General features: G+C 37.9%; 1 protein-coding gene across 1 annotated transcript in view; it reads right to left on the reverse strand.

Moving 5' to 3' along the window:
- Patronin (calmodulin-regulated spectrin-associated protein patronin) overlaps positions 1-22,283 on the reverse strand; it is a 760,252-nt gene that overhangs the window by 247,601 nt on the left and 490,368 nt on the right. Inside the window, exon 13 of the mRNA XM_067151814.2 lies at positions 242-547. Coding sequence (XP_067007915.2) covers positions 242-547 — 306 coding nt within the window. The remainder of the gene's footprint in view (positions 1-241; positions 548-22,283) is intronic.

The raw sequence follows: 22,283 nt of genomic DNA on the forward strand, positions 1-22,283 counted from the left end.
TACATTTCTTATTTACTTGTATTGAATAGGTTGAACTACCTTATTTGTTATTTCAATTTAATTGCAAAACAATAATAGCAAAAATTTATGATGCAATAAGCAAGGTATTTTTATATAGATTTAATAGGATGAGAATCCGGACTTCAAATTTAAAATGGGCTAAGCATCAAAATGTGTCAATGAGGAACGCACTAACAAGGTTTTCATTGCAGTACATCATATTTTCAAATGGACATAGTACCTTGATGGCTGCGTATCACCCCACTGATACGTAGGGCCCATGTCGTGCGAAGGATACTGCTGTTGAGGGGGCTGTCCCCACGTACGACGATGCAACTGTTGCTCATGCAAATAAAACTGTGGTTGTTGCTGGAATGTCATTTGATGCTGCGATGGAGGTTGTGGCTGAGGTTGGTGTTGCACTGAGTGCAGGACTTGGTGTTGTGACACTGGCTGATGTTGAAAATGATTCATATCTTGAATCTGGTGTTGTTGGGTTGCAAGTCGCTGGATATCAGCTTGAATCTCATGAAGACTTGAGTTCATTCTGCAAAACCAGAACAATTTGTAAATGCATAATTTTCTGGTAGGAAGAATAATACATAAATCAATCACTACTCCAGACTAAACAGTTCGGCTACATGCAGATATATGAATATGTGAGTAAATAGCTATGTATTGTCAATCACAATTTGTATAGCACGACACATTACAAATGATGTTTCAATTCGGGCATAGCTGCCTCTTCACACTAACCTTTAGAAAATAGACAATTTCATTCAAAATGTTATTTAAATATCGTTTGAAACACAAATTTATATCTTCATGAGAATCCTTTATGGAAGGGCAGCTATCCCTTATTGATTTACTTTCTCTCTCTAGATATATATTTGATATAAAGCACACTAGCTTCTTATTAACCATTCATTAATTGTTGCTTAAGAAACAATACCGTAAATCTGCCAATGCTCTTCCTTCTTTGTTGTGCTCATTTTCCTATGCTTATGTATAAAGGAAGATGAACCTTACTGTACTGCACGATGTATTTACACACTCCTACAATATAATGTACTTATGGTTCATTTTTACACTTGTTCATAGAAAAATAAACACGATAATTGTTCTCATGGACTGAATATTCATTTGTGGCTGGGCGCGACCAGTTAAAATAACAGGTAGGAAGAATATTGCCATTGATGCCTTCATGACCCGTACTTATACATAGGATAGAGGCTTTTGGGTATGCGGTGTCAAGAAATAAGGAGAAAGGATTCTTAAACAATTGTTTTAGGAGCCTTTCTCGTGCACAGTCAAGATTTTCTTATGATGACGCAGAGCACAGTTCTCTGGGAAATGTCAAGAATTTCACCTTATTTTCTTGACACGGCATAAGCCCAAAAGCCTCTATCACGTCTATAGGAAGAATATTGTCAGATAGACAGTACTGTTTCCTAAGCAGCGATACTGGGACTCAGAAAGCCAGCACCTTAACCGTCTGAGGCACTCAGCACGGTTTCCCAACAATTTAACATATATCTAAATCTCTTGGATAACTAATGCCAGATACAGTCTTTCAAAAGAGTTTGCATGTACAAGGGCTATTTTTAACACTTTAGCGTAGACGCGTAAATTTGCTTTTTTCGTGGTAAACTGCTGAAATGCGATAGACATTTTTCAGGTTGTTGTGGGCTACGGATGTTCATAATTTCATTCATAGATGATAATCAAAGACATTATTTATGTTCAAAGTTACTATTTTTGTGTCCCCCCATTGGGGTGACATATGGTTATTAGGTTGACTATGCAACAGAGAAAGCGCACGTCACCCCTACAGGGGTGACGGCCTTTTTACGTTTGTTATTGTGGAAAACTGTGCTCTGTACTGTGAGCTGTTTATTTATGTGCCCTTCAACGAGTTCCTTGTAATTTACAGTTTTGGGACAAGGATTTAATTCATGTTATGTGTTTCTGTGTCGAGTAAGCCATGATTACCAATAGAGAGATAGAAGAACAACTTGAAAAGGGTTCGAATGTTGAATCAAGAGATGTTGACATTTAGGATTTGCAATGTGATACCACCTTTTCAGAGTCGGAATTCAACAGTAGTTTGTGTAGTGAAGTCACTAGCAAAGATTCCGGTGCTGCACTGGGCGATAATTCTACCAAATCACCAGAAAGTGACAATTACTGGAGAACATTCTCAGGTTTGCAGAAACATTTTTTATTCACACGTAGCGCCGGTTTACAATTTCATCTGAGTGCTAAATCTCAACCAGTATGTAAGAATAAAGGAATAATAAACACCAATCCACATTATTTTCCTTGCCATTAATAATTGAATTCTGATGGTTCACCTTACGTGAACAAGCAATGCAATACAACAGCGAATGGTAGCGCTAGTTTCATGCAACAGCCTAAAATTGAGAGCCCTGAACACACTACTGTGTCACCCCATGAGGGGTGACATACTATATTTTGTATGAGGGTCCGTCACCCCACATGGGGTGACATCGTCTTCAAAGTGTCGAGTAAGGACTATTCTGCAATAAAATAATAACTACTGAATATTTTGGGGTAACTTCTATTTCAATCTATTCTACACACATTTCTTCATTTTGTGTTCCTCGGTCAGCATCTTCGGAACCTACCAACCACACAACTTTCTGTACTCAAACTTTTCTGACGTAATTTTGTACAGAACTGACCTTGCGACGTGTTGAAAGTGATATTGAGAATCACCTGTTTGCACAAAGGGTGGCGTCAACCTCGTGCACAATGTAGTCGCCGGCCAGAGTGTGCATCATCACGCACATTCTCACGATCTTCATCGAATAACCTTACGCGCGTACGGACTCTTCCGTAACTCATAGTGTTGGGGCCATACACTTCACAGATGTGACAATCAATGTCTGCCGGTGGCACATTCCGAAGAACTTGAGAAATGATCATACCTCATACAGCAGGCCGCTCAATTATCTTAATGAGTTCCATTGCACACTACAAACCAACAACTTCGTACCAACATGGTAACAAGAGAGAGAGAGGGATGCCGGGAGTCAGTGTGCATGTGTGAAAGAACAAACATACAGGATTTTTAAAGATATTGACAACCAGTCCTTAATTAAAAAATAGCAACTGTAACTAGTCGCAGACCACAGCTAACCATATAATCCTACATAAACTTTTTTTTAATCTTATAATAATTTAAATCAATGCCCACTGGTGGTTCTTACAAAAATTAGTAGTTATGCTTTTTACACCAGAAACCAGGCTCATCTCCCTGAAACATCCTCTATCAGATCATAAAGCCCTTATAAGCATGAACTAGGATGACATACTAAACGACTGGACAAGAACAGAATCCATATCAGTCGCAATAAAACAGAAGTGATGTGAAGTCTGAGTTTGGGCCTCAAGAGAACAGAAACACTATCAATCCCCAGGAAGTATATGTATTCACCTTCTTGATTTTGGTGCAAATTTCAGCAGACACGATGCGCTGGCTGAAGTAGAGATCACTTACATGATAATGCTGGGGAACTAGAAGCTTGCTGGTCTGGCCTGGTGTAGAGAAGTTAGCCTACTAGGTAAATTTCGGGATGCTCCCCAAACATACATGATGATGAGAATAATTGCTTAACCAAAAACATGATGAAGAAAAGACAAGACAAGATGATAAAAAGGCCCAAACCCGCATAAGAACTTTGGTGCCCCTCTGATAGTAATTTTAATTACTCTGAATCAACAGCTAACACTGCTCTACATTTGTTTAATATTTTAGATTGATGACCAAGTGAATTAGAAACAGCCGACGCTGTGGCTGGCCTTGCACGTAGCACATGACTGCAATGTTGTCGGACCTCGTACTGGCCGTGTACGAGCACAGGATGGGAAAGGCAAGAGATCTCAATGCCTTTATTCGCAACCAGATTGTTGATGCCAGATCTCTACAGTCGTGCAGGCACAGGTTTTCCACACACCACTGTATCAAGAGTATGGAGTGAGTATGTTGACTCTGGAAAAGCTAATGCCGCAACAGTAAACTGCAATAGTACACAATGCCTCAATGACGAGGACTGCCGCTGGCTACCCGATGGTAAGAGCGGATCGACGGGTCATAGCACAGCTGATCACTCAAGAACTAAGTGCAGCCACACCATCCACAACTGTTTCCACTTAATGGGGTACAGAAGCCACAATAACTGTGCTCATTGCACAAAGAAACTCCTGAAGAATGAAAAAGGGTCAGCTGGATAGATAGATAGATAGATAGATTGGAGGGCATATACTGGGAGGAAGATCTGGACTTTGCTGATGACATCTCACTAGTGTCTAACAGCACTGAAGATATGGACTTAGAACAAGAAGCAGCAGCAGCTCTTGGGCTTTAAACGAATACTGCTAAGACAAAGGAGATGAGAATCAACAGTACTGCAAACTTGGCAAGCAAATAGAGGAAGTTAATAGGAAGCACAATGACAAAGACTGGTGCTGCAGAGGAAGATGCCAGCTCATTCGTTTTACTATACGCTATTTGGAAGAAAAGTAACTTGCCATGAAAAACCAAGATCTGACTTTTCAATATCAACAGGAATCAAGGAAGGACGCTAAATAAATCACACACCAACTCCAGGTGTTCAAAAATCTCTCTTTGTGGCATAACCTCATTACAGAGATCTGTACCTTTATTTACAATCCCATTTATGTGATTACCTCAATGAAGATCTTTCCTTATATTAACACCTAGGTACTTACAATGATCCCCATAAGGAACTTTCACCTTATCAATGCAGCAATTAAAACTGAGAGAATTTTTCCAATTTGTGAAACTCACAACCTGACTTTTAACCCCGTTTTATCATCATAGCATTACCTCTTACAATGATCCCCATAAGGAACTTTCACCTTATCAATGCAGCAATTAAAACTGAGAGAATTTTTCCAATTTGTGAAACTCACAACCTGACTTTTAACCCCGTTTTATCATCATAGCATTACCTACTGTCCATCTCACAACATTATCGAGGTCATTTTGCAGTTGCTCACAATCTTGTATATTATTTATTACTCTGTACAGAATAACATCATCCGTAAAAAGCCTTATCTCTGACTCCACTTCTTTACTCATATCACTGATATATACAGTAGAGTCTCGATTATCCAACCTAAACGGGACCTGGAGTACATCAGATCACCGAAAATGTCGGATAATACAGAACAACTTTGAAAATGAACTAAAACACACAGGGAGGCTGTACTGTATTACTATGTTTTACGGTACTCTATTAACTTATCAATTCAATTCTACAGTAGATGCAGTATTCAACGAAAACATTCCAAATATCTTACAAAAAGAACCTTGTCAACAACGTCTGCTTGACTTCTGATTCACGTTTTCTTGCTGCAAGATCCCACCACCGACGATAATCCTTCACTGTGAGTCATCGTTTTCTCCTTTTGTTCTGCAATACCTCATTCTTCTTCATCATCCTCATTTTTCGTTAGCATTCACAAGACCAATAATATCAGGGTCCGTTGGTTCAAACAGCTGATCTTGTGCACACCACTTATATCTTGAGTCGTAGCATCCTCACAGCCAGGAACGCAATTCAGTAAGGGAGCAATGTTTTCCATGTCTTCTTGTACCACCTCCTCTCAATGTTCAACCTCACTGAACAATATGTTCCAAGACTTTCTCATCTCGTATCAACTTCTCCCCAAGACTGCGCTATGCAGTATACCACGTCTTTCATGTTGTTTGGTTTTAACTTTTCTATCATGTCGTTGCCATTGTCCATTTTCTCTATCAGGGATGAAAGGAGTTTACGCAGATATTTCCTCTTCAATGTTTCCAGCACAGCTTGGTCCATTGGCGGCATAATGTCACGTTAGGAGGGAGGTACAGGAACATTAACAAAAATATTTTTAAATGTCCTAGGCTTCTTTGCTTTACCGATCATAAGCAATTTTGCTTTTAAGTTCCCAGCAATACTACTACGGGCAAGAACAGTAACTCCTTCCTTACTACGCTTGTAGCCAGGTGCAGACGTCTTGGCTTGGGCTGCGAGAGTTTTGATGGCAGCATCTTGAAATTCAGCCCAATCTCATCATAATTAAAAATCTGATCACCAGTTAATCCTTCAGCAAGAATTATTTCTTGAAATTCCCTTTCAAATTTCACAACCTCATCGGAATTAGCTGACAGTTTTTCTCCACAGATATTAAGCTGCCGCTTTTTCCACCGATCAAGCCAATGAGCACTGGCAGAAAAATTAGGGCCCCCTTCATTAAACTCCTTCTGAAAATACACCACCACTTTTTGCAGAATGGGGCCAGATATTGACAGGCCTTTTTCCCGGTTTTTCGTACTCACATTTCTCACTGTTTTTTCTAATTTTCAGTGCATCACTTGTTGCCCTGGTAGAGCACCACTTTTCAATTTCTTCTCTCTTATGTTTCCAGTCTACCCCTCTAACACGTCTAACGCCATAATCTGAAGCCATTTTTTGAAGGGTTTTCTCTTTTTTCAGTCTCTTTAAGCCACTCAACTTGTCCTCCACAGAAACAATCACTTTCTTCTGTTTACTCACTGTACTCACAGAGGATATATATGAAAACTATAACATCCACACTCAAGCAATAGTACACTGAACAATGACTGAAAACTCGCTGCACCTGTCCTTGAGAAAAACCCAGGCCTACTGCACGACTGACAGTGCTTGTCCCACGGTTGCACCCTCCACACCGGGTGTCCCAGAATTGCGTCCAAATTGCATTCAAATTAAGAATACCAGTAAAGAAGTAAGTATAAATAACTCACCTAATCGATACTTTATTAATGCCTCAGGCAAAATTGAATAAAATTAAAACTTACAGGACATGTTTCGACCACTTAGTGGTCCTCTTCAGCTGTATAAATAAAGAACTGAAAAGAAAAACATTATGACAATAAGCACAAATAAAAGTTCTTTGGAGACTCCTTTGATAAAAATGGAGGTCATCAAAATAGGTCATCTTGCCTCTCGTTCTTGCTTGGAAAAGATGTTTATTCTGCGCTGTCTAGAGGGTCTATCTTTGCGCGCGACGTGGTGAAGTAACGATGTGATACAGTTTGACAGTTCATGGAAAGCTCTGGAGAGAAGGGAAGTAGAGTTTTATCGTCATCTAAAATAACATGTGTGGGAGGAGGGAGATTGGGCTGTGCTTCTGCGATGTCGTGTTTGATTATATCTCTTGTTCGTCTAGTCTGTTTCATGTCTACCCATTCTAAGTATTTGCTAATATTTTCATATAAGATGTTTTTATGCTCGTTGTTTTCATTGAGATTCTCTTCACCGTTTTCCAATTTATCAAGAACGATGTGGATGTTTTCCAGGTTGTTCATAAGATTACCTTTATTAATCATACAGATAATTTGAAGGTCCTGTTTTATATTCTGATGACCTCCATTTTTATCAAAGGAGTCTCCAAAGAACTTTTATTTGTGCTTATTGTCATAATGTTTTTCTTTTCAGTTCTTTATTTATACAGCTGAAGAGGACCACTAAGTGGTCGAAACATGTCCTGTAAGTTTTAATTTTATTCAATTTTGCCTGAGGCATTAATAAAGTATCGATTAGGTGGTTATTTATACTTACTTCTTGATTAAACATCGATACGGTCATGAAATGGACAACTTGCAATAAGCCTACCAGTGTCGGATCACACAGAATGTCGATAAGCGAAGGTCGGTTGAGCGAGACTCTACTGTATAAGAAAACATAAAGGTCCAATAATACTGCCTTGAGGAATTCCCCTCTTAATTATTACAGGGACAGATAAAAAATCACCTACTCTAATTCTCTGAGATCTATTTTCTAGAAATATAGCAACCCATTTAGTCACTCTTTTGTCTAGTCCAATTGCACTCATTTTTGCCAGTAGTCTTCCATGATCCACCCTATCAAATGCTTTAGACACGACAACTGCGATACAGTCCATTTGACCTCCTGAATCAAAGATATCATCTATATCCTGCTGGAATCCTACAAGTCGAGCTTCAGTGCAATAACCTTTCTTAAACACGAACGGCCTTCTATCAAACCAATTATTAATTTTCCAAATATGTCTAATATAATCATAAAGAATGCTTTCCCAAAGCTTACATGCAATGCATGTCAAACAGGCTGGCCTGTAATTTTCAGCTTTATGTCTATCATCACCCTTTTCTTTATACACAGGGGCTACTATAGCAACTCTCCATTCATTTGGTATAGCTCCTTCATGCAAAAAATAATCAAACAAGTACTGTACTTCAGATATGACTATATCACAACCCATTGTTTTGTATATCCCCAGTAATCTTACAAATTCCAGCCGCTTTTCTAGTTTTCAACTTTTGTAATTTATTGTAAATGTCGTTATCATTGGTAAATTTTAATACTTCTTTAGTATTAGTCTCCTCCTCTATCTGGACATTATCCTTGTAACCAACAATCTTTACATACTGCTGACTGAATACTTCTGCCTTTTGAAGATCCTCACATACACACTCCCCTTGTTCATTAATGATTCCTGCAATGTCCTTCTTGGAGTACCTACACACACCCTTCTATTTTTCACTAAAATTTGTATGACTGTCAATTATGCTTGCCATCATGTTATCCTTAGCTGACTTCTTTGCTAGATTCAATTTCCTAGTGTTCCTTCAATTTCTCCTTACTTCCACAGCCATTTCTAACTATTTCTTTCCAATCTGCAACTCCTTCTTGGTCTCTTTATTTCTCTATTATAATAAGATGTGTCTTTACCATTCCTTGCCACCTTTAAATGTACAAACCTGTTTTCACATTCCTCAAACAATAGGGATGTATAGAACTAGCACCGATAGAGCGCACTGCTGTTGTACTGGGTAAGCGCAATCCGCTCATTTGTCTCCTGTGTACTCATGCCGCTAAATATCCATGAATTTAAGTTGCTTAAATAGTTATTTTCGTGACTATGCCGAGCTATTGCAGTGTTCCTCTTTGAAAAAAATCAGGGAAGCCCATTTTCATTTCACCAGTTTCCATAAAATAAAGAAATGAGAAAGAAATGTTTACATGTTATTAGAAGGAAACATTTCAGTGAGAAGAATCTGACCGAAAATATTAAATTGTGTTCCCATTATTTTCAACCCGGTGACTTCACGAAAACTTTGTTGGGTAAGTGCGATTTACGAAGGGAAATAATTCATATTTTCTACCTATAAACTGATTAGGCATTTTGATAACAACCACCGAATTTATGCATTTGTATTTAAAGGTGAGAGAGCAAGATTAAAACCGGGCGCTGTTCCATCGCTTTTTCCATGGACCACGAACACAACAAAAACAAGGAAGAGGTCATACACCAGAAAATTGCCGGATTACCATGATAAGCCTACAATATCGGAATATGCAGAAATCACCTTCTTTGAAGTACGGGAAGAAATCGTGAATATACCCGAAGAAGTAAATGTTACATTTGAGACTCCCATTTTCAAAGACATCAGCACTCAAAAAACACTACAAGTAATTTGGTTGTTGAGCAAATAACGCATAATCCTGATGCCATATTGCTTTATACAGGGTTTGTAGTCGTCCAACATTGTAATTTGGTGTTTCCTGTTCTGGGAAAAAACAGATGCAATTTACAGATATTCCCTCTTGGAGCCAGACTGTGTTTCTTCTCGACACTTATGAAGCTAAGGACCAACAAATCTGACAAAGAACTAGGCCTTAACTTTGGAATCCATAAAACTACTGTTGGGGGAATATTTAATGTTTGGATTAATTTCATGTACTGCCAATTTAAAGAGTTGAACATTTGGCCTGATAGAGAAAATGTTCTTGAAAACAGCCTCTTGCTTTTAGACAGAAATACCCCTCGACTAGAGTTATAACTGGTGCAACTGAAATTATATTAGCGAAACTTGTTCCAAAGGCAAGTATTCCTCTTTCATAGGGCTAACTGGCCTCAACCATTTGGTAAGGTGATGCTGAAAAGTTTATAAATTTTGGCTGCATGTTTCTGAACACTGAATAATACCAGCATTGGGGGAAGTGCTCTAAAATGTAGCTTACAGCAGCAATATGCTTACAACATGGTTTGGGGCCTGCTCCAGCAAAATGTTCACATTCCCCTCCTATAACGTCACCAGGTACTCCTAAAATAAGCTTCACATTATAGGTCTTAATTGTGTACTCGGATTTCACAGGACTGCATTTTAGAATTTCACCCGACTGAAATTAACCTTTTATAAACAAAACAAACTTTTCACTGAAATAATAAAATAATCCATCAGATGCAAATTTGTGATAGTGACCTTCACCTTATGACTGATGGTAAAATATTCAAAGGAACCGGCAATGGGAAACTTAAGAATATTCACATGCCTTTCGTGGTGGACAAAGGCTGTATCTGCAGTTTCATGTAAGCCATCAACCTTTAAAAAAAGACATGAACCAAAGTTTATAAGCAAGGGGAGCAAGTGTGTGTTTAAATATCTATTTATGATTTGTCTTGTGGAGGTACATTTATATATTTATCAATGTACAATACTCAAGTAATTGTAATCTTTAGGAATAGGCATGCTGACTCCTATTTATTATTTGGATAATAAAGCGTATTAGAATTTTCTAATTACCGCTGTACTAATTCTTCCTTCCTCCCACTAGTTTTAGCGTTTCTCATCCATAGCTCATATTGCAGCTGTTTAAGGCTTAAATGCTGAAAATCGTCCGTAATATACTAGGGGATATACCTATACAATTAATTAATATAGTCTTGGAGCAAAATTAGAGCAGATACAATCGGCTTTAGCTCAGAAAACTCGGTCACATTCTATACATTACTCGCAGCTGACTAGGAGAAACATAAGACGATCGCTTTGCGCTTACCCAGTAGTACACGAACGCTATCTGGCGCGAACTTTCTCTGCCTACATCCCTATTGCTTTAAAACCATCCCAGAGTCTGTTTACATTTTTATTTACCGTTTTCCACCAATCATAGTTACTTTTCATAAACTCCCTCATGCCTGCTTTATCAGCCATATGGTACTGCCTAATACTTCTATTGTTAAGACCTTCCTTTATATCATATTTAGTTTAACTACAACAAAAACAGCTTCATGATCACTAATATCATCTATTAATTCGGTTTCTCTACAGAGCTCATCTGGTTTTACCAGCACCGTGTCCAGTACATTCTTCCCTCTAGTTGGTTCCATCACTTTCTGAATCAGCTGTCCTCCTCATATTAACTTATTTGCCATTTGTTGATCATGTTTCCTGTCGTTGGCATTACCTTTCCATTTGACATTTGGTAAAGTAACATCTGCTTATAAATTAAGATCTTTCGCTACAATCACGTTCCTTTCCATATCGTTCCTCACATAGCTGATTATATTATCAAATAATTCTGAATCAGCGTCAGCGCTACCCTTTCCCGGTCTGTACACTCCAAAGACATCAAGTTGCCTATTATCTTTAGAGACACCTTGAATTTAACCTGCGGTAACTCGCGTGGCGGGGAAAAGACCACTCTGCTACTGGTTGTGCGGCTGGCAGACTGGTTCCTCCCCTCCACGATATCCACGGCGAGGGTATTACCAAGCAAATCTGCGCAGTCGCTAGGAGTCTTGTCTGGAGTGAAGACTATTGAGACTGTGGTGCTTTAGACCACGCACGAGTGCTCGTGTGCTATAATTTGTTACCAAGATGAACTCAACTAAACAAGAAATCATTCTCAGGTTGCTTGAAAGTGTTGAGAAAGAGGAGTTACGTAATGAACAATGAGAAAGGGAACTAGATGCAGTGAAACAAAATCTGTCCGGTGATGAGGAAAATGAAAGTGACGAAGACTTGTATTCGAAGGAGGATGTTGTCGAGAACACACTGACTCTGAAGATGAGGAAATTAATGTGAATCACTTCAATATTCCTCAGTGTACCACTTCAGTGTGGGGCATGCACTGCGGACATACCAGACGGTGTAACACCCATCTGCCTGGACCACCTCGTCTGTGGAATCCTGGATGCTCTTTCTTCTGGTTGGTATACGTTCACCAATATTTGGATTGCACAGGCAAGGGAAAATTATGAAAGGGGCAGGGATGCTGTCGATACTAATAGAGCAGAGATCAAACTGGTCATCGGTTTGTTGTACTTAGCAGGGGTACTAAAATCTTCCCACACTAATTTGTGAGATTTATGGGCAACAGACGGAACTGGTGTAGAACAATTCCGTACGAGTCAGAAAACATTCCAATTCCTTCTGCAAGCTACTCGGTTTGACATCAATACCAGGAAGGAAAGGAGGAAAGAAGATAAACTTGCTCCGATATGAGAAATATTGAAAGGTTTTGTTGACAGCTGCAAAAGTAATTATTCACCTTGTGAATACGTCACCATGGATGAGATGCTTGAGGGGTTCCGGGGAAGGTGTCAATTTTCACAGTATATTGCTAACAAGCCCGCGACGTACAGTATCAAGTTCTATGCCTTTGCAGGTGCAAGAACATATTATATTGCAACGTGGAAGTATACGTAGACAAGCAGCCTGATGGACGGTTTACACTGAATAACAGTGCTCAAAGTGTTGTTGAGAGGCTGGTGGAACCAATTTCACAAGGAGGGAGAAATGTTACTACAGACAACTGGTACACATCCATTACTCTTGCTCAGAGCCTGCTGACGAATCACCGAGTTGCATTGGTCGGTACTGTCAGGAAAAATATATGGGAAGTTCCACCTATCTTCATCGAAACAGAGAACAGACCAGAAAACAACAGTATGTTTGGTTTTGGCCAAGAAGAAGTTTTATCATCATACATCTTCAAAAAGAACAAAGTTGTGTTATTGTACTCGTCCATGCATGGATATGACGCAATTGACCCCTGTTCAGGCGATGCCAATAAACTTGACATGTTGACATTTTATAAGCTTACAAAAGGTGGAGTACACGTTGTTGATGAGTTAAAGGTCAATTCTCGGTTTCAAACGTCAGCAACCGTTGGTCATTAACTCTTTTCTACTCTCTTCTGAATATTGGTGGCACAAACAGTTACATGATTCTCCAAAGTACAGTTGATGGGATGAACCGAAAGCAGTTTTTACAGGATTGTGCAGAGACTACATGGAGTATCGCGCATCACTGGCATGCATTCCCTGGTGCATCAAAATTAGGTTCCAGGAATTTCTAGGCATCAGCAATGAACCAAGAATGGCTAAAAGAGAACCGCAGTATCAAGGAATGTGTGCAGATAGTATTTTCTTGTCTGGATTATGCTAACAGAAACCCCGAAGAAGAGGACTAAGACGAGTTTTCGATTGTTCCTTGCCGACACATTACGTAGTTAAGATATTTCCTTACCTGGTCTGGAAAATTTTAGTTTTATGCAGCAGCTATTTTTCAATACACTTCATTTCTTAAGTCCATTTTAATTTCAGAAATTGTTTAATTTATGAAACTTAGTTTGTATACTGATTAATCTAATTTGTGTTATTTTATTATGTAGCTTATGTTACTTTATTTCACGTTGTGTGTTGTAATGGCAAATAAAGACAATATTGTTAACTAAAATACCATAAAAGCATCAAAAGAAGCCTCAAACACAAACACACTATAAAAAGCAACAAATCAATATTCAGCCCATTTTAAAGTCCTTAAGACCACGCGCAAGTCCTCGTGGGTTAATGTTTGTCATCTTTAACTTTTTCGTAGCTTACAAATCCTTCTTTCTCCAGAATGAATACTCCCCCTCCTACCATTCCTATCCTCTCTCTACGATACACACTCCAGTTCCATCAGAAAATTTCTGCATCCATTATATCATTTCTCAGCCATGATTAAACTCCCTTTTCTCTAGACCTTCCATATTTCTGTACAGAAATGTGGTAAATAAATAAAACTAATACTATAACTTGGTTTACATATGAGGCATGGTTCCATATGTCATGTTACAGCAACACACAAAACAGCTGTAAAGCCCCATATCATCCACGAAAGGTGCCGATGACCTTCGATGTTAGGCCCCTTAAAACAAGCATCATCATCATCTTCCATGAAACACCACTCAACGATGAAAAGGTTGAGTGCAGTGCGTGGTGTAAGCTTCCAGGATTGTTGGCCCCATTTTCTTTGATATGAATGTAGACACTGCAGTACATTTGTGGAGCTGCTGAATGATGGCAAACTGACAGAAGGTTATTTCCAACAAGATGGAGCAACGTGTCATACGTCTAACATTTCTATGCCACTTGTAACCAGTTTCTTTGATGACTGAATAACCTCCAAAAATTTGTGGCTTCCCCGATCTCCTGACCTAACCTTTCCGGACTTTTTCTTATGGGGGTATCTTAAAGGCAGAGTGTACAAGAATAGACCTCAGTCAGCTGCTGAACTCTGAGAGACCATTAAACATGAAATAAGCAACAATAGCAAGGATACACTTCGCAGAATATGGTGAAACTAGTACAGTTGTGTATGGATGCTGGCGGAGAACACTTCCAATACTTGCTGCGAGGAATCTCTCATCAAAGTTACGCAACTAGTTTCTTTGCTACTGAATAATCTCAAAAATTGTGTGCCCCCACCGGATTATTTTATGTATGTATGTATGTATGTATGTATGTATGTATGTATGTATGTATGTATGTATGCATGCGTTGTCCTCTTTAAATTTGGTCTACAAGGAATGTTTTATTGCGTGTGAAAATAAGAGGCTATCATTCCTTTATTAAGGGTGATATATTTCAAGTTCAGTCTTACAAAGTAGTGTTCACATGCATAGAACCGGGTTTTACCAGCCGGGGGAGAAGTATTGATTTTTCGATCAACCAGTCAGCTATACCATGTGACCCACTTGGAAACTTTCAAGGCCAAGGAAATGTGCAGCACGTGTGGATTATTCTGGAGAATGTAGTATCTACAACTGCAGTAACCTATCAAGTGTAAGAACAACGTCCAATTACGAGACGATATGGTGACACACCCACCTGGGAAACGCTTATATCCTCATGTTTTACGAAGAAACGCTCTCTTATACTCTGACATCTGGACGCTGTAATACGCTGACATTTTGATCCTGCGATATTCTAACTCTGATACCCTCTGACATTATAGTATTTGACAAGAAAAGCAGATTTTCAAGGGCTAAGTTATGTACTGTTCTTCAATAAATTCAACGAGGTTGTGTTAGAGAGAAGAGGAGCGCCGGGATGTTTCACCTACCATCTGAAGGAGAAGCCTGGACTTGGCTGTCATCGTGATGAATTAAGATGTAGGCAACATCTAACGTGGGAAGATAGCGACTGGAGCAGATTACCAGCAGTTCTACTTCCATCAGACATTTAAGTACCAATTTATAATCTTTTTCCTGTTCATACCGGGCGAGTTGGCCGTGTGCGTAGAGGCGCGCGGCTGTGAGCTTGCATCCGAGAGATAGTAGGTTCGAATCCCACTATCGGCAGGCCTGAAGATGGTTTTCCGTGGTTTCCCATTTTCACACCAGGCAAATGCTGGGGCTGTACCTTAATTAAGGCCACGGCCGCTTCCTTCCAACTCCTAGACCTTTCCTATCCCATCGTCGCCATAAGACCTATCTGTGTCGGTGCGACGTAAAGCCCCTAGCAAAAAAAAATTCCTGTTCATCTTTGTAGAAATAATACTTCCTTATTCATTAGTAGTAGTATTTCTATTAGATTTGTACAATTTGATAATATTTCCATTCCTCCTTCACATGGGAGTTGTTACGTTGTGAGTGTACGAGTTATTGGATACTATTAGAGTAGTTAGACTGAGTGTGTCTTCTAATATGTCTCTAATATCCGAACCAACAGTTTAGTGTAATATTTAAAAATCATTGTCCTCACCGATAAATGATAATTATTTTTGAAAGGATTTCAAATGTTGAACTCTTGTGGGACAGATTTACGGCATATTTAACACGTTGAATTTTGGGTGTAAATTTCATCTCACATATTTCGTTGGATTTCACATGTGTTGGCATCATCTGATCTATTATTGAACTCAGATTTACGTGGAAATAATATCCCGCACTACTACTACTAATAATAATAATAATAATAATAATAATAATAATAATAATAATAATAATAACAACAACAGTAACAATAATATTATAGCAGCTCGGGTTAAACAAAAGATTAAGGGTCATGAGTTTAAACGTTACTTGTTCTTATAGTGAAATGTTGATATGTGCTCAATTAAGTAGAATATGAGCCTGGAATACGGTGGAATTCTGATGGATCATTATTGAATTTATTTGGGAAGTATGTGTTTGGTGAACCATGACTTCTGCAAATGTTGGAGCACGTGTTAAATGATGTGTGCAAGATTTAAAGTAAGAATAATTTTATCGTGACTCATGAACTACAAGTTCGAGGTGTTAACGTTTGACCTGTATTATGTGCGTGTTTGTAGTCGACAATTCTTCTAAATATTAAACTGCTGATATTTTTATGACCAACGTTGTGAGAACTTTATTATCTCTGAATAAGTGATCACCCATATTTTATCACATTTCTATAAAGGTCGTAAGTAGATATTTGAAAATATCAGATCAAAAATTAGATGTATGCTCTATTGGTGGAAAAACATTTAATTCCCTCCATGGGAACTTAGAATTTCCATTCCAGTAGATATTTGATCGATACCGTCATCTTAAGATTCCATGACCAGATGCTAATAATAAAAATTTAATGCTGTATTCAAATTATAGACCGGGCGAGTTGGCCGTGCGCGTAGAGGCGCGCGGCTGTGAGCTTGCATCCGGGAGATAGTAGGTTCGAATCCCACTGTCGGCAGCCCTGAAAATGGTTTTCCGTGGTTTCCCATTTTCACACCAGGCAAATGCTGGGGCTGTACCTTAATTAAGGCCACGGCCGCTTCCTTCCAACTCCTAGGCCTTTCCTATCCCATCGTCGCCATAAGACCTATCTGTGTCGGTGCGACGTAAAGCTCATAGCAGCAGCAAATTATAGAATCTGCTTGTAATACATGTAAATAATATTCATGTGTCTCTTATGTGAATGAGTGTCGTAGTGATTTACATTGTTCTGTGATTTATTGAAATGTGGTTCTGACCTGGCCACGTGTTCAGCATGCTGGGCCCAGGTTATTGCCAGCGTTCTTTAGGATAAACTTAAACCTTTAGTGAATTTTATTTAAAATTTACATTGAGAAGTGTGTGTTGTTTCATTAGTGAGGGCAAAGTTTCCCATATTTGTAAAGGTTGTAAAGGTCATTTTTTAAGGCATCAGATAATAAGAATGAACTAATATCACGTGTTATTTAGTGAAATATCAAAGGTGTTTCATGGAAATAATAATTATGAGAATGCAACTTAATGATAATAAGTCTGAAATAGACGTGCTTTAATTCAAATTTCTATAATAAATATTAACGAGGCATAGTTCAGTGGAACTCATACTAGATAGAGGAAATAATGTAAATGGAACTATCCACGAGATGGACGACTTTGTTATAATATTTCTGACAGATTTTTGTGAAGTCAATGACGCCATAATTGATATAATTTATTTAGAGAATGTAAAGGTGTTATCATCTAGGATGGCATAGGATCGTGAAAGCTCAATGACATTTTCTACAAACCATTATTAAGAGCTGATCCTCACAGCATAAATTTAATTTCTTTCTTTAAGCCAGATGTAGGCTAAAACAATTTGTTATGCTTTCCAGTTAAAATTCAGCTTCGAAAGGGCTAGAGAACGATGGTGTTACAACTCAGGCAACTCGCAGAGAAAAAGTATTTTGAGTTAAAAATCCAACAAGATTTGATTGTAAAATTATGTTAATTATGTTTCAGTGCTAATTTATAAATAAATGTCAAACCTTTTGTTTTAAATGTGTTTTTTGATTGTCGTCAGTCCTTGTATCGTTCCTGCCTTTTAAATGCAAGTAAAGCCAGACAGCGAACGGTCCACTCCTGAGCCAACCGGGAATAAAGGCGGCAGTATGTATGTATATCATCTCCCAATTGGGTATTATCAGCTAGAGAAGTTGCGCATGTGTCCTATTATTGATTCAAATGCTATGATTCATTAAAGTACTTCATGCTTATGTGGATCACTCTGTATCAGATTTAGTACAAAAAGTAAAAGAAGATGATAACTGTGATAAGAGACTGGAATGCAGTGGTAGATCAAGGAAAAGAAGGTAATGTAGCAGAAGGATATGGGCCAGTACAGAAGAATGAAAGGGAAAGTTAACCAGCAGAATTCTACATTGATCATAATATAGTCCTTCCTAATGCTTGGTTAGAAAATAACAAAAGAATCTGTATATAAGGACAAGACCAGAAACACTGGAGGATATCAAACAGTCTTCATTAGAGCTAGGCACAGAATCAGAAACCGTGCGTTGGATTGCGAAACCTCCCCAGGAGCAGATGCGGTACCAATCAAAACTTGTGGTCGTGAAATGCTCACTGAAATTGAAGAAAGGAAAGTAAAGAGATGGGATGCAGATATGCAGAAGAAAAAGGAAGTGGAGGAATGTCTCAAAGAACATGCTGTATAGGAACTAATGTGGCAGAACTCTGAAGGACACTAAAATATTTTCAGAATTACTTCCTTCTGTGGTTCATAAAATGTATGACTGGAAAAGTGCTTTCCGATTTAAAAAGAATGTTGCCATGCCTGTATCTCGTGGAGTAGGAGCTGGAATATGTGGAAACTACTGATCCATTAATTTGTATCTCATTCATGCAAAATTTAAACACAAATTATTTACAGAAGAATGGGAAGAAAAGTTGAAGTCAAACTGAGGGAAGATTGATTTATTTATTTATTTATTTATTTATTTATTTATTTATTTATTAGATAAAGCCTATGGAGGGCCATTTTACACGGACAACAACAACAACAAGTTTAAATGAGTATAAGAGAGAACAAATGGAATAAACAACAATATTAACTATCAACAATAAATTATTAACAGTTATTAACAATAACAATGTTACAACAAGGAAACGATAACTGACAAGGGTCGGTTACAGAATCAGGAAGAAGAAAGGTCGAGTGCTGGATGGACAGAAGAAAATGGAAACCTGGAGAGGACTCCAAAGTAATCTTTTAATTTTTTGTTTGAAGGATGAGAAAGGTGTGAATATGTCAATATCGGGTAGTGAGCTCCCAAGAGTAGGGAGGTGGTGGAAGATAGAGCGTTGTTGTAAGGTTAGGCGCGGACAGGACACATGATGAGTGTGCCGCTGCGTGTTGGGCTGGAAGCAACGTGTATAAGAAAGTACGCCAGAAGAGTATTACATTTGGTGTAGCGATTGATTGTTTTATGAAAGTAACAGATCAGAGAAATGTAAATGGCTTCTCAGGTCAAGATTAGTTTGATTGCCAAAGAAATGTATGAGCATGTGAAAGAATACTGCCTCTTAAGTGTAATCCATGGAGATGAAGATCAAACGTTTGTAAATGGCATTTGTAGATGAGGAAAAGGCATTTTTTTTAACTTTCAAAAGTAATGGAATTTATTTATTTATTTATTTATTTAGTCTGATCCAGGACACCCTAGATTTGCCATAAGACACAGAATAATACACAATAACAATTTTGAGGGAAGATAAAAAAGATTAATGTTTAAAAAATGATAGGTTACAATTAACCATGTTAAATGGCATGAACTCCATATAAATGGTGACGAAGAATCGAAACAGAGTATTTGATGAGTGAGACGACTATCTCATCTTGTAGGCTTCTCGCTAGTTTATATTTTTGTCGCCATGTGATGAAAGATTTGGGAATTGTTCCCCTCGTGCCAAAGAAAAGTCCAGTCACCGTAATTTTTTTAAGGTTATACGACTCAAGAAAGAAAGGGATGGTTGGATTATAGATATCCTTTTTCTCATTGTGTACGTCAGTCGGCTGAGAGGCTGAAGATTCAAAGCGTACCGTAGGATCAATAATTTCTGCTTCGTTCCTCCGTCTGTCAATCGCTATAATATCAATCCTGCGAGTGCTGCCTCCTTCGGCGATGCACTGAACTTCTTTGTACACTTCTAGATTTTTGAGACGAAGAGCATTAGCAATCAGGTTTCTGATGATGTTATGGCATTTGATCCTAAGCAGTTCTCCTTGAGGGCAACTCCCCAGCACATGTGGTAAGGTTTCATACTCACTGCAGTGTCTGCAGTGGCCTGTGCTGGTAGAACGTCCCGGCAGAGTACGTACTGGTGCAACCATCGCGGTCATCTTCAACATCTCCCTCCATTCCGAACAAGTTAAACCATCTCTTCTGGTAACCCAAGAATTAGCAGCAGGAACTTGAGCAAATAACTTAACACCTCTTCCTTTCTGTGGATATGCACACCAAGCTTCAAATTCGCGTGTTCTAAGTATATCGCGCAGTTGTCTAACAGATTCCGTTGATGTCTCTTCATTGAGTTGAAGTTCAGATAGGCAGCGAGTTTTTATTGCTGTGAAATTTCAAACAGCATTTACGTGCGAATCATTCACAGCTTCTAGCTTAAGATTGATGTTCAGCTGTTGAAGGTACGCTTCCCAAGTAGCGCGCATTAGTGCTAACCCTTCATATTTGTGGCTCGAATAGATCATACTTAAACTGTATATAAGGATAATATCTTTTGTTTATTTCCACCTATTCAATACATTACAAGAAGTTGGCATTTACTTTAAAACATTATTCAGATGAGACATGTTTCGCCTCTCACTGTGAGGCATCTTCAGTCATTATCAAAAACCTTATTATTTTACCAGGCATCTGGTTAAAGATATTCAAAAATGTGTTTGAAGATTATAAGAGAGTTAAGATTTACGTTAGTTATAAACATGTTCATGAAGTAACTAAAAATCTAATATATTGATATAAACGATAAGTAGTTCTTTGTTGAATAGGACTTGTTTGATTGCACTATATAGTAAAAGAAGGTGGCTTGAAGCCGTAGTCATTATTAGATGTCTAATACATAGTGGAAGGCATAAAATATCAGTTCTATGAGAATATACATTACATTCAAATGATACTAAAAACTAGTGGATTCAAAGATAGTACATATAAAATGTTCAATGAAATAACTGTGATCTAATAAAAAGATAAGACGTTGTAAGATTGTACGGCTTAAAGCCGTAGTCATTAATAGATGTCTAAAACATAGTGGAAGGCATATGAAATCAGTTCAATGAGAATATATAATACAAAACAATTGGTACATAAAAACTGGTAGATTCATAAGAGGTACATTTAAAAATGAAGGCGTCATGTGACTATAAAAGACAGTTGATGGCTTAAAGCCGTAGTCAAAGTTTGAAATGTAGGTCAAATAACTGCTAAATATATGGTAAAAAGATATAAGTCAAAATATACAGCTTAGTATAAAAAATATATGAAGGAAAAACATTCCAATTGCTTGACAAAAGTTACTTGACGTTGGCATGCGTTTGTCCGTGATATTTATTGGTCAACATTTCGTAGGTTATTTTAGATTTATTCGGCAAGATTGCGTTGACAAGAAGTTCACCAGATGTTTATAGTTGGCCTAATTTGTAAAAAGAAAGATGCAGAGATGATGATGGGTGGAAATTCTCAACGTTGGTATGGTTTTCTGACGTGAAGGTTGGAGAGCTGTCGTGTTCTTCTTCGATGACAATATATTTATAAAACGTTGATTGTAAATAATTGTAATAATTGGAATGTTTTTCCTTCATATATTTTTTATACTAAGCTGTATATTTTGACTTATATCTTTTTACCATATATTTAGCAGTTATTTGACCTACATTTCAAACTTTGACTACGGCTTTAAGCCATCAACTGTCTTTTATAGTCACATGACGCCTTCATTTTTAAATGTACCTCTTATGAATCTACCAGTTTTTATGTACCAATTGTTTTGTATTATATTTTCTCATTGAACTGATTTCATATGCCTTCCACTATGTTTTAGACATCTATTAATGACTACGGCTTTAAGCCGTACAATCTTACAACGTCTTATCTTTTTATTAGATCACAGTTATTTCATTGAACATTTGATATGTACTATCTTTGAATCCACTAGTTTTTAGTATCATTTGAATGTAATGTATATTCTCATAGAACTGATATTTTATGCCTTCCACTATGTATTAGACATCTAATAATGACTACGGCTTCAAGCCACCTTCTTTTACTATATAGTACAATCAAACAAGTCCTATTCAACAAAGAACTACTTATCGTTTTTATCAATATATTAGATTTTTAGTTACTTCATGAACATGTTTATAAC

The sequence above is a fragment of the Anabrus simplex genome, chromosome 7, assembly GCF_040414725.1.
Source record: "Anabrus simplex isolate iqAnaSimp1 chromosome 7, ASM4041472v1, whole genome shotgun sequence".
Taxonomy (NCBI): Eukaryota; Metazoa; Arthropoda; class Insecta; order Orthoptera; family Tettigoniidae; genus Anabrus; species Anabrus simplex.